Source organism: Hyposmocoma kahamanoa, unplaced genomic scaffold (genome assembly GCF_003589595.1).
Source record: "Hyposmocoma kahamanoa isolate Upper Pololo Valley unplaced genomic scaffold, ASM358959v1 102, whole genome shotgun sequence".
Lineage (NCBI taxonomy): Eukaryota > Metazoa > Arthropoda > Insecta > Lepidoptera > Cosmopterigidae > Hyposmocoma > Hyposmocoma kahamanoa.
Genome location: NW_020653337.1, coordinates 13863695 through 13877145, shown reverse-complemented (window position 1 = coordinate 13877145; position 13451 = coordinate 13863695). Strand labels below are relative to the sequence as shown.

Here is a 13451-nt window from a genome sequence, read left to right as displayed (position 1 = left end):
TTCGCTTATATGTTGTGGTCGTGTCAAATTATCTTGCGCAAAACCTCGAATACCGTTGAAAATTCCTTATTTTTTTACTTTAGAGGAAAAATGATAGTGGCACCACATTATCGATAGTAATATAATGGTAAAGTGGTGGTGGAGTTTCGTATCATCGTTGTCTTAATTTATTTAAATAACTTTTCCATTTTCTGTTTATCGAAATAGATTTTTCGTTAAAAGAAACGAAAGTAAACCTTATTGGGCTGTAATATGGTTGACTTTTTTTTTGAAGAACGTAGTTGGGCGTTAATCGTTCGTCGTCTTTCAGCTATTGCCGCTAGATAGCTGCACATTGAATGAAACTTCAATATAAAATCAAAACGTCGTCACTTGCAATAATAGGTATTGAACTTTCAACGATATGACAAGGTAAAGTTTAAGCTAGGTTAATATACTTAAGTCCTGTTACATCTTTTTAAATTAGAAACTACGACTAAGAATTATCAAGATTTCAGTGTTTAACATTATGATAGTGCGACCTTTGGCGACTGCGGTTCTGAATGTAATCGAGGCTTAAGGCCCTTCCGTTGTTTTTTTCTTCCGTGACCATAAAGGAATTCTAAGCCGAGTTAGCTATAAAGGAACTTGATAGAATTGTAGACTGAACTGGCCACATTAGTGATTATAATCAACAATTTCAATTACCTATTTTGGTTTGCTACCAGCCAAATATTTCTTTCCTGATTAGTTTGTAGAACAAGATTACCGATCGTCTTTTGATAATGATATAATGAGGGCATAGTGTAAGATCCCCATTAAGAAAGGACTTGCATATAGGAAGCGCGGCGCGGAGCGATACGATTTTCATTAAAAAAATTAAAACATTGTCAATGGAGTTCACAAGGCTTTTATTTTAAGACATTAGTTCTCCCACGCCTCAATTCATCCTCACTTACACCTATCACAGGAGAGGTTTCTTATTTAAGAAGGCTCTGTCGTCGACAGAGTAGTGTTACTTTTTTAATTGCACCTATCATTTACAACTTACCGGGATCATCATCGGTAATTGTCGAGAGTGGCCTCAAATGTTCCAGGGAGTCAGCTCTAGCCAAGGCATCGGGAGCAGCGCGTAAAGGCGCCGCAGGTGTCGGCGCTGGCGCAGCGCCCCCCGTACCTTCGCCTCGTGCAAACACCAGCTCTACGGCTCCGTCCGTTGGGAATGATGGGTCTGGAGCAGTAATATACAATGAGTGGATCGGAAGAACGAGACTCCTAATTATATTTCGCGTATTAAAAAAAATCTGCACGAAAAGTGTTATGGTTTGGTTATTATAGTATTTCATCCACATTCCTACTTAATAGTTGGTGTTTTAAAAGTACAAGTAGTATATATTATATATTAAACCAGATTTTGTTAAGTGATACAAGCAATTCAAGTGTTATGTTAAAAAAAAGTACTCTTTTGCAAAGTGATCTTACAGTGTTGTTGTCTACATCTAAAAATTACTATGTAAGTAATAAAACGAACACAGTTTTACCACCATAGCGTCTAATAAGCTTATGGTATTATAACTAAGTCCCATATGTTCAATGGTCCGATCACCACTAACGTCGTCCTCCTTTTGAGTGCGGGGCGAGAGAGGGAAACGACCAAATACGACCGCTCGTCATATTATGAGCCAATGACTGGTTGAAAGTTTCTGTGTAATGTGCTTCAGAGTTCATAAGGAGTAAGTTATATCGTAGCCTGTTAGAGGTGAGAGCTATTACCATGCACAGCGTGGTCGAGTTGCTGCTTAGTGAAGGATAGTGTGTGATCGGCGACGGCACAGGTGTGGAACTGACAAGCGAAGACGAGGTGTCGTTGCGCTGCGTGAGACTGCGCGTGCGCCGGTCGCCTGTACGCACGGACTAGTACATCGCCACGAAGAGCTAGTCGACCGACGCCGACAGTCCAGCCGCCACCGCTTACCATGTATAACCCTGTTTATTATAGAAATTCATAATTAAAATAATATGCCTACTTGCAGTTTTGTCTTATACAAGTACTTATAATACTTTGGATACTTATTTTTGCTTATTTTTCTCAAGTAAAAAATACAAGATAAATTCTCCATAAACATACTATTCACGACTAGTAGAGTAAATGGCCACACGATCTTCCCTCTGCTCAAAGTAAAGCAATATAAACATTTATTAACATAATAGACGGCATTTGTTTACCTCGCGTAGATATAGTCCTTCACATAGGCTTGAGGAAATTTTTACACCTAAGCGGCTCACATGAATAAGCGGTGCACTACATTTTTTTATTATAATAGAATAAGTGTCCATCTCATCTGGTGGAAAGTGACGATGAGGTCAAATAATGGGTACTCATTCTCACCTTCAAAACGCCCAAGTTATAGCGTTTAGGCAATATGCCCGCGTACTGCTCATTCGTGTGGTCGGGTCAGATATACATTATTATTATATGTTGAATGTGTGCGTTATTATTATTATTAATTACCGGAAGTATAGACGCAGACGAAGTTCTCGTATATTTTCAGGAAAGCGATGGTGGGCGCAGCTGGCGAGGCGAGCGAACCCGCCACGCTCACGTGTGTCAGATGTAGAGGCGATGCATTCACGCGGATCTGACCCGCCAAAAGACCGGCGAATGTATCTATGTATCTGTTGATAAAAAAAGTAAAAAATCGTCAATTTTAATGAATAATTACAAATCAAGAGTTAGTTGATTGAGTAAAACAGAACGTTTAAACCCAAAAACCAAGATCTGCAGCAAGCACGTACTCGTGGAAAAAATATATCAATACGTGGGGCACACTATAAGTTTCCGGAATGAATAAGAAAAAAATACTATAAATGGTCAGAAATGGATTTATTCTTTTTCAAAATATTCTCCGTCAGCGTTAATGCACTTTTGAGACGAATGAACCAATTTTGAAAACATTTAAGTATGCCACTCCTCCGTGACAATCACTGAAACTTATTTTTCATATTCTTCGACAGCTTCTTCATGTGATGAAAATCGTTGACCGCGTAACTGGTTCTTAATTTTTGGCAATAAATAAAAGTCTCAAAGTGCCAGGCAGGTCGGGACAGTACGCGGGATGGCTCATAAGGACAACGTTGTTCACCTTCAAAAATTTATTTCTCTGTCTGGCCGTGTGAGAACTGGCATTATCATGGTGCAAGATGATACGGCCGATACGGTTATTTTTACGGAGTTAGTCAATAACTTCCGGCAAACAAATGGTCGTGTACCAATCACTATTCACGTTGTACCGTGAATATACACACATGGTACACGCCACACGTGTACCGTCTCCAAAGCAACAGTAGCCACATGTCCAGTTTTATTAAAAAAAGAAGCAATCATCCGCTTAGAGGCACTTTGCATGCGCGCCACTTTGGTTGGTTTCGACTCATCTCGAAAGACCCATACGCTCGATTGCTGCTTTGTCTTGGGATCGTAACTATAAATCCATGTTTCGTCACCTGTTACTATGTCCCACACCAAATTTGACGCCCCTTCGTTGAATCTGGTAAGCATGGCATTGCACCAAGTAACGCGATCCCTTTTTTGAGCCTCAATCAAATTGTGTGGGATCTTCCGGGAGCACAGCATTTTCACACCCAAATGTTTGTGTAGTATTGATTGTATTTGACTCATGCCTAAGCCGAAAGATGCCCGAATCTCATGGTGTGTCACATGCCTATCTGTTTTGATAATACGGCGCACAGCATCGATGTTTTTGTTGTTCACGGCAGTGGACGCGACCGACAGTGGCGACCATCACGAAATTCGTCACTGAGATTCACACGACCGCGTTTGAATTCTGCAAACGAGCTATAAATAGTTGTCTTGCATGGTGCTTCATTGCCAAAAGCAGTTTGAAGCTGAGCGAAGTTCCGCTGAGCTGTTATATTACACTTAAAGTCGTAGAAAATCATACTACGAAAATTTGATGTAGGCAATCAATTTCTAAAATTACGCCACGATGTAAAAACAAGTGACAGTCAGATGAAACAAACTGTATTCTACAGCCAAAGAGTTCCATTTTTAAATGTTCTAATTACTTTTTAAATATTGTTTATGTAAGTGGCCAGTTCCGGAAACTTATAGTGCGCCCTATATATCATGGTAGTAAAAACATCATGATATTGAATGATATAAATATGAGAAGTAAATTTCAGATTAGTTTTCTCTACCAAATTTCAGTGGTAGTTTTTATTATTTAAATATTCCGGAATATTATCATGAAGACTTAATAATGAGTGTAGTATCGTAAAATATAATTTTGATAATGTACTCGAATACTTAAATAATAAAAATGCCACCAAAATTAGGTAGATAAAACTAACCTGAAAATTACCCCCGAGTCCTTTAATAAATAAATAAAAAATTATCACAAAACGTTTACGGTCCAAATAAAATAATAAGTCATTTGTTATTTTACGACGTAGAGAAGTATACAAAAACATACCTTTTATTAGAGGGCAAGTGAAAGACGGGCACGCGGTCATCGAGGTACCTTCGCATTGCGTATCGATCTAGAGCATTCTCTGGTGCACCACAGATGGCAGAGTAGTGCATGTACGCCGCCACAAGGACGCCTAGACGCTCGCGGTTGCCCCTGATAAAAAAACGAAGTTAAATTTTAATATAGAAGAATTTCGTAAAACTTATGTATCTACTTATCTATCAAATTACTTGAGGCAAATAAACCAACAAACAATTTATGAGTAAACTGCAAATTTTTAAATGAGTAAATATAATTAAAAGTTCTAGACCTTCCGTTGTATGTTTTACATAAAAACACATTTAAAAATCAGCAGTTGCATGGAAAGGGTGCTAAATTTCGATGTCTCATTAGTTAATAAATGCTTTAAGAATCGTGAGTTCGATACCGATACGAAAAATTTGTTGTTGTTGTACTCAACAATACAGTAAATCCCAAACAATACAGTTAAAACCAAGTACCATTATAATTATCTGGCTTATTTTTGTATTTATTTACAATGGCTATGCTACATGGTTAGATCTCTACCCTATAACGTTATAATTTTTTCTAGGCGTGTATATACATAGATATACCGAAAAAATGGCAGGTTCTTGTAGTTAGGTACAGTTTTTTCACAAATGAATTTTTAATTTAAGTATTATTACGTTTTGACTTTCTTAATTGTTTGTTGCTTGTTTAAACTGATGGCTCTATAGCCAATGCTACAAATAAATGAAAAAAAAAACTTTAATACACTCCCGGACATATAATGCGAGTTACCCTGCAATTTCTTTTTTAACTATTTATTGATCAACACACAGAAAGAATACGTATTAACTCGAAACATCGTTCGCAAAATCCTTCCTTACCATTGTTTATCCGCAGCGAAAGAATTTAGACAAATTGAAGAAAAAAATATGATGACGAAGGACTGGTATCTTACCATGTTACACAAAAACTAGCTTAATTACGACAAACGAGGTACAAAAAGTGCTAAATTGCTTACTTAAATAAGAAAAGTTTGTATCTTCCACATTTTTTATTGAAGATACAAACAATTCAAAAAAATCATTGATTGACCACAAATTATTATATGCAATTTTGAAACTGGCATACTAAACGTCATTTCCATTAAAAAATAACTTTAACAAAAATTTTTATTTAAAAATAAAAATGCAAAGTGGTTCAAATTATGTGTCCGTTAGTGTATTTAAGACGAATAACTACTGATGCTATCGTTTCAGCATAAATGTCTCATCAAACTGGATTTAATTACTCACCACGCTAGAAGAATAGCGACATTCTTAGGATGTGCTGCGAGCCAGCTCTCAATGTGCTTGCAGGCCGCACAGAGCTTCTCGAGTGGCGGCGCCAGATCTCCCGCCCAACCAAGCGAGCGAGCTCGCCTGAATACTGCGCGCGCCGTACGCCCGTCGCCACTGCTGACTTCGAATACCTGCAGGTTAGTCCGTACATGAGAATGATGATAACCTAACTTACTATAAATTGAAGCTTTACCAAAAATGTCTATTTTAGGGTTGCAATTGAAAACTTGGCGTTATAATTCCCACATTCCCAAAAAAAATCACAAGTATAAGGTGCGTTACGTCGTTATTGACATTAGAGAGACAATAATGAAAATCGATCCAATATCATCATCAATTCGTCCATATTCGTCCCACACACACATACCGGGCCGGAGTTGGGGATTCAGACATTTTCCGAGAGGAACTTACTGTGACGTGCAGGTTTCATCACGATGTTTTCCTTCACCGAAAAACTCATTGTAAATTTCAAATTAAACTTAAACAAAGACAAGTCCGACTGTGCGAAGTGCGACTTAAGTCAATTATTCGTATTTATGAACGATTTTTATGTGTCAGCTTAATCTTAGCTCGATCTTAAGATCGAGTTAAGTGGCACTTGTATGAAACCAGTCTTTAGCTGTGTTAAGTCTGACTTAGAAATATTTTAACGTTTTTATCACTGGTTATTTGCATTTCTCTTGAGTTGCTCTGACATTTTTTTTTTATTTTACGTATTTACCTACGTTTTTGTTTTGGTTTATAAATTTGTATTAAGACATTTTATATTAATAACATATTTTACGACTTTCAGGCCTTCATGGCTAATTATCTGGAGAACGAAGATGATTACCGTCGTGTAAGAGCACGTAAAAGATATCTGAGGGATCCTGGGAATATCTTGGACACTGAATTACAAACAGTTTTTCAGCCGATACAGGAATTAAAATTTGATGTGTACCTATTCTTCTCATTAAGTAAAAAAGTAATATAAAGTATAAAGAACTATTTGATATGAATATTATAAAAGATTCAAGTACCACTCTGGGGTAAATTGCACCATGAGGCCAATCCTCTTGATACTATTTCTAAATAGTTCACAATGTCAAAATACTTCTATAAATCCTTGTATCAATAACGTAAAAATAAATATCAAAGTTATAGGTTTGTAATAACTCAATTATGTACCTAGCTACAAAGGAACATCTCCAATCAGAGATACACCAGTTTTGTTTACTGCTATCGACTTGTTTTGGTTTCTCATTTCACTTAGGTTCAGAAAAATGCAATGGAACCAACTTTGTCTGTTTGATTTAGTTTCTCATTTCAAATAGATTCCGTAAAGTGCAATGGAATCTACTTATTCTGTTCCTGAATTTACTAGGTGTGAACCCAAGATGTTTCATACTTCAGTTATTTCAAAAAACAGTTCAACAGATTGTAATACTTATATAGAAATAATTCGTAACCCTACAGCAAGCGATACAATAAAACAGAGAGAGGTATCTAACTCTAATCTTTATTGGTTTTCATCTTCATGTTCCAGATTTTCCTAAGAAATAGTTGTAAGTTGTAAGCACCATTTTCCAACTAGTACAAGTTCATACATAATACTTGGTACTTGGTACTTGGTACTTGGTGTAACGGGCTGGTGTCCGCAACTCGACGACAAGGTGCCTATTTTTTATTCATACATAATAATTAATTTATATATTTTAAAATATAACATAAAAAATCAATATTAATTTTTGAAACTTAAATACTTCTCGGACAAATAAGGACAAAACAGTTTGATGAATTTTTTTATTCTTTCCGCTGAAGAAAAGGCAAAGGTAATTGTTTGTTAACTGCCACAAACTACGAAACAATTTTCAAAAATTCCCGCTTTTAATTTTTGAAAAAAAAAAACAAGTATTGTTATTGGCTAATGGCTTCAAAGTAAAACTTGAGACTGACCTTGGATAAGAGCAAGCGAAAAAATTTTCATAAATGTCAAACAACACCAAGTCGCACTTAAGCAAAAATTTCACTCACATCGATCTTAGTGAAAAATTTTCTTAAGTGCGCCTTTTGTTTTGTTCATAGATACGGGTATCAGAAGTGCGCGCCCCGATTCTAACCCTGCTTGCGAGGCGGTAGCTAGGTACAAGGTAGGTTAGGCTATTACGACTTTTTACGATCCAATAGTCTTTAAGAAAATCTGAAATACTTATATTAGACATACGTGTGTTTAGATTACAAATAATATGATAGACTGTCTGGGAAACCCAAGAGCCGGCAACAATTAATTAATATATAATATAATATAATATAATAAATAAAAAAAAAAGGCAGCTACCTTGCCCAACGCATTAGCATAGCAACACAAAGGGGGAACGCTGCCAGTATCTTGGGCACCTTGCCGCGGGGAACCAATTTTATTCATATAATTTAAAAATCCTAGTTTTACTTTCTAGTATTTAAGCGTTTACTGTCTTTTTTACCTTACCTGTATATTATCAAAATAAAAACACAAAGTTTTGTAAAAGATCCATCAATCCATCCTAATTTTCTGTAGGGACTTTAGAAACCGCTTTAGAAATAAATCTAAGAGACTTGTACCTGAAGACGACGACTGTCTACAGCGAATTCATCATAGACATAGGGTAGGATAGGTATCTACATATGTCTCCAAAAATGGGGTCTATGTTCCTCAAATTGCAACAGATGGAGGCATACGCAAAGTGTGCGTAACTTCGTTATCATTGAATTTACATTTTCACGTGAATAATTTGCGTCACTGATCGAAATGACCGTGAAAGACCGAAATAATTACCACTCGCTAACTCGCAAAATTGTTACGACTTGTAACATTGCATTCACGTAGGTGCTAGTAATTACTGCTAAATAAAGCTTACCATAAAATGTTCACCATGCTTATTGCTGAGCATGTGAGCGGCTTGCGCTTCTGCGTGTGCATCGCGTTCAGGTAGGTGCAATGCTAACATTCGTTCGGCCACATAGCATAAGTCTAGTCGAGTCCCCGCCGGCGCTGGGTAACTCGCCGACCGAGAAGCCGTCTGAAATTAAACAGAATAATATTCGTGAAATCGTTTTCTCATGTCTTTTGAAAATACACACAGAAAATTGTCGTTTAGCTAATAATACCGCTTATTTGTTACTATTTTTTCAAGACATATGAAAATTATTTATTTACTTGAATTCAAGAGAAATTACACTATTAATAATAACTACATTAAGTGGACATTCTGTCATGTAAATAACTTCCTGCTTAAAATTTCATACATTCAAACCTCTAATATAGGTATTGTTAGTTAAGTGACGACATGCGACAGTTGGAAAAGTGTTTCATGAAGTTTCACCTTCTCTCCTTACGTTTTTTCTTTTTTCTCTCCATGTCGTTCTTTACTCTGATACGAGAACAAAGTAGCCTAGCATGAGGCTAAGAGCCTAAGCACACGGCGTAATTTATACGCCGTAAACGCGCGTCATCTGCGTGTATACGCGCCACAGACGTGCTGTAGTCGTGCGTATGTATCGCGCGTTTTGATAAGAGCTATTTTTAATTAGAGTTTTATTTGTAAATTTCAGATAATTTTTTAAATGAAGCAGTTGCTTCATGTATTACATGGAATACTACGTGTAGTCTACAGTTGAATATAATATAAGCTTCTGGCTTGCATCGTGATGACGCGCGTTTAATGCGACGTAATCGCGCGTTCGTGAAATGCGCGTTGTCGGCGCGTGTAAAATACGCCATGTGCATATACCTAACGCCATATGAACTCCCTTTATATTCCGCATGTGTTCGAAATTCGAACTGTGTCGATTTTTCATAGATAAAGTAACCACACATTTAGCATTACTTTTCATTACAAAAAAGCACTTCAGTAAAAAAAAGCCAAACAGAATTGTCTAAGCTAATAAAAGGCATTAGATCTGGCAAAAGACTTCCAAAATACAAATTTAGTCGTGAATAAAGGCTCAAGGTTGTGCAATTCGGAACAGGAAAATTTAATCAACATTTTTATACGTTCGCAGTTAATCGGGAACAGTTATTTCGGGACCCCTCCAGCACTTAGTGGTTTCCACGTGCTCTCTGGCTGCAGAGACCTTAACTGTTATTTATTGTAAATGTTTTCAATTATTTCACGACTTCAACATTAGGCGCGTTGTTCGTTTTACGCTGTACGATGGCGATAAACATGGTGTTTTAAATAAATTAAGCTATAAATTTCAGCGCCAGAATGGTTCTTGCCTCACGAGTTCGCGGTAATTCATGCGGACACGCTGAATAGAGTTTACAAATAAAAGCAACTGGTTATTTCTGGACTGCTTCGGGCCCCTGCGAGCTGTCTCTACACCTTGTAGATTCAAAAAAAAGTTTCTCCCTACTTTTTTATCTGTTTGAACAAAGATAAGACGATTACGTACGCTAGACAATTAGATCGTAAGTACAAAAAACAACCATTGAGTATTAAGAGCATTAAACCACTTTAAGTAAGAAAGTTGGAAGTGTAAATTAGAATTAGAAAGGCGACACGGTAAATAGTAAAAAGCTCTGATTTACCTTACTAAGTAGTTATATTCATGTCAAATTCGAACACACGAGGTCGTAGGCGCGACATAACTCTGAAGAAAGTGACACGACCTGTGCGTAGGCGCAAGTAAACACAGAACCGTAAAGTCGCCGCAGGGATCGCCTCAATGCATTTAATCCTATTAGGATAGTATAATCTATGGAGCCTAAATGAAGTCTACGTGTGCATAAAGACATTTATTTAGCTAGTCGTTAATATGTTGTTGGGGATAATAGCGCTGTCTGTTGTAAATCACGGTTGGTCTCTGTTTTACGCCGCCAATAATGACAGCACATTTGTATTTATAATTGCTAGTAAAGTGTGTAGAGCACATGTTCGGAGGTAGTTTGTCTTGTCTCGCGGAGTAATTATCTCGAAGAAATAACGAACGGTCTTAGAACGTCTTAGTGTCTGCTGACACCGGCAAATATTGTAATTCTCGTATTGGAGCTCGCTCAGATAGGGAATTAGCAAATAAATCACTTATGAATGCAGTTACAGCCATTACATTTGATAAATGTTTTCCATATCATCTCTTATTAGATTTTTGTATCATTTACATGATAACGAAGCTGTTTATATTGAATAGTAATCAATATAGAACATAAAACTCCGTGAATTTTTGTATATTATGGCAATTGTATTGAAAACACAACTTTGTTACAATTCACGGAAATTAGTAACAAATGTGAGATTAACTCGCAGTAATACGTGCGTACGTACGTATTAGTAAAGAGTAAGTCCTTGGATTAAGTATGCATTTTATGCATGAACGTGTTCTATTTTTTTATGGTACTAAATGACGGGACGAAGGAGTCTGAACGGAAAGAAGAAGTGTGCGTGATTATAAGGGACACGCCTGTCCGCAATAGTTGCAATGCCGCTCAGAGTTTTAAATCGTAAAGATCTGAGGGGCAATGCCACTGCGCCTGTCACCTTGCGATATAAGTTGACAAGTCTCATGTGCTTGTAATGTCACCCGCACCCTTACCCTTCAAAACTGGACCGTAGTAATACTCACATTACTGCTTGGCGGCAGAATTATGTGACATACTTCCCTGGACGAACTCTTTCATAAGGAGCTAGCTAATACTAAGAGCTAATAAACTTAGAGGAAGGTGTCGTCTGCTTTGTGTATAAAGCGACATTATTAATTATACGGTATCTCCAGATAACGTTGTAAAATATTAATTATGTACGCGAGAAATACTCACTTGGTCCCTTGCAAGGGCCGGGGTGGCGGGAGTGGCCGGTGCGCTTACCGCCCGCGTCTGTAACAAATCACATTATTACGCTATACAACACACTCTATAAATCTCTACAGCTAGTAGTTTGCTGGTTACGCTTAACGAATACTCTCTCAGGTTCGCACAAGGTCCAACGTGTCATTAAAATGAAATCAAGAGTTGTAATTTAATTCTCGTCGTTTTTTTTCAATGTCAGCTTTCGGAGCTGACAGTAGATAAGCGAGATAACGTTCTGAATGAATTAAATTTTACAGTCTCGCTGGAAGGCTTGGTCGAAGCTTCAACGATAGGTATACAAAATGCAAGAAAAAGTGTAATTTCTTTGGAGTAATATAATTCTTATAATTATTATTTTCCTGATATTGGTGCTTTATATTTAATAAATGTCTGTTTCTCTCTGTGTAAGTCTATTTCTCATATCATTCTCCATTTGAAATAACTTCTTGCCGGTTGCGTATTTGATATACATATTATATATGTATGTATTAGTTTTTTATAAGGATACGAAATTGCCTCGTTTCCCAATATATACTAGAGGTGTCCGATATTGTTACCAATTTAAAGCTGAAGTAGAGATGGGTTACATTCACACGTACGCTTACAATTATTATGAAGTTATCGAAGTGAAGGAGTCTTCTACGTATTAATGTTGTAGGAACAAATTAATCGACACAATGAAAATGTTACGTCAACATGTGTTACGGAAATAATTAAAGCACGCATCCGACACAAAATGTTTGTATGTGCTGGTTATACCATCAACAGCGACTAAAATTAGTTACGTTGTCTACTGTATGTATATTTCGGATAAAATGCATTTCGTAAGTAAAGTAAAGCAGCGTTTTTGTAGATACATTTCAGTTTATTTAGAGACTAATTAAATAAATACCACAGGTTTTACAGACCGGTCTACATTTTAGTTTGAAATACATACTGTAACTACTTCTTATGTTCTATTCTTTGTACGCAATCAAATACTCTATACTGCTAAGTGCAACATAATCAGCGGACGGTATGTATGCCATTTGAAGTTTATAAGCGGAATATCTCTTATTTGTATAATATTTAATCGAAAAGATACCCGTTTCTACATGCTACAGTGTCTCCAGTGAGCCTGGTGAAGCCTAAAAACTAGTACATTGCCGAAGCTTTTCCTTTTCCCTTTTTGAGCTTTTCTTCGACACATATGTAAGCATTTTTTTAAATTTAAATGTTAAATAAATTTTATTATATTTAATAACATAATTCATTATTAAATTTAATATAATTTTTATTATTACATATTTGAAAAGTCTATGTACCGTAAACCTACTCCAATCTAACCTGTAGTCAAGAACAATTGTGTTTCAAGTTTATATCTCGTAGGTATATATACAATGTATAAATACAATAAAGTATAAAAGTATCTAATACGAAATAGTAGTATCCAGAGATAATAACATAAGTAGATAGATAGATAGATAGATAGATAGATAACACGTTTATTCAGCACAAATACAAATAGAAACAAAACATTTACAATCACTTCACAGAGTATAACATAAAAGCACATAGAACATTCATTATTAATTTTATACACATTTTACAAAATATATATTGCGAGACAAAACAAATACTGTGAGAAAACAAACAAATACTATAACAACTGATAAAATTTTAAAATACTTATGACTACAGTTTGTGCTGAAATGGCCCTGACTCAGCATAAATACTGTAGACCAAGAGAAGGCAAACAGTGCTGATTTTCTGCCAGTACCATATGGTGAGCGATCGCAGGCCAGTAAGTGCATCACACGCAAATATATATACCTAACTCTAAATACTATATAG

General features: G+C 36.3%; 1 protein-coding gene across 8 annotated transcripts in view; it reads right to left on the bottom strand.

The window, feature by feature from the left end:
- Window positions 1–13451, bottom strand: part of LOC113237168 (tensin) — a 136230-nt gene that overhangs the window by 27535 nt on the left and 95244 nt on the right. For 7 of the 8 annotated variants that reach the window (XM_026473493.1, XM_026473484.1, XM_026473502.1 and 4 more), the window contains 7 exons: window positions 11589–11645; window positions 8692–8853; window positions 5771–5946; window positions 4473–4622; window positions 2492–2655; window positions 1753–1965; window positions 1031–1210 (listed from right to left, as the gene is read on the bottom strand). In XM_026473493.1, coding sequence (XP_026329278.1) covers window positions 1031–1210; window positions 1753–1965; window positions 2492–2655; window positions 4473–4622; window positions 5771–5946; window positions 8692–8853; window positions 11589–11645 — 1102 coding nt within the window. The remainder of the gene's footprint in view (window positions 1–1030; window positions 1211–1752; window positions 1966–2491; window positions 2656–4472; window positions 4623–5770; window positions 5947–8691; window positions 8854–11588; window positions 11646–13451) is intronic. The other variant, XM_026473512.1, reaches the window with a different exon arrangement.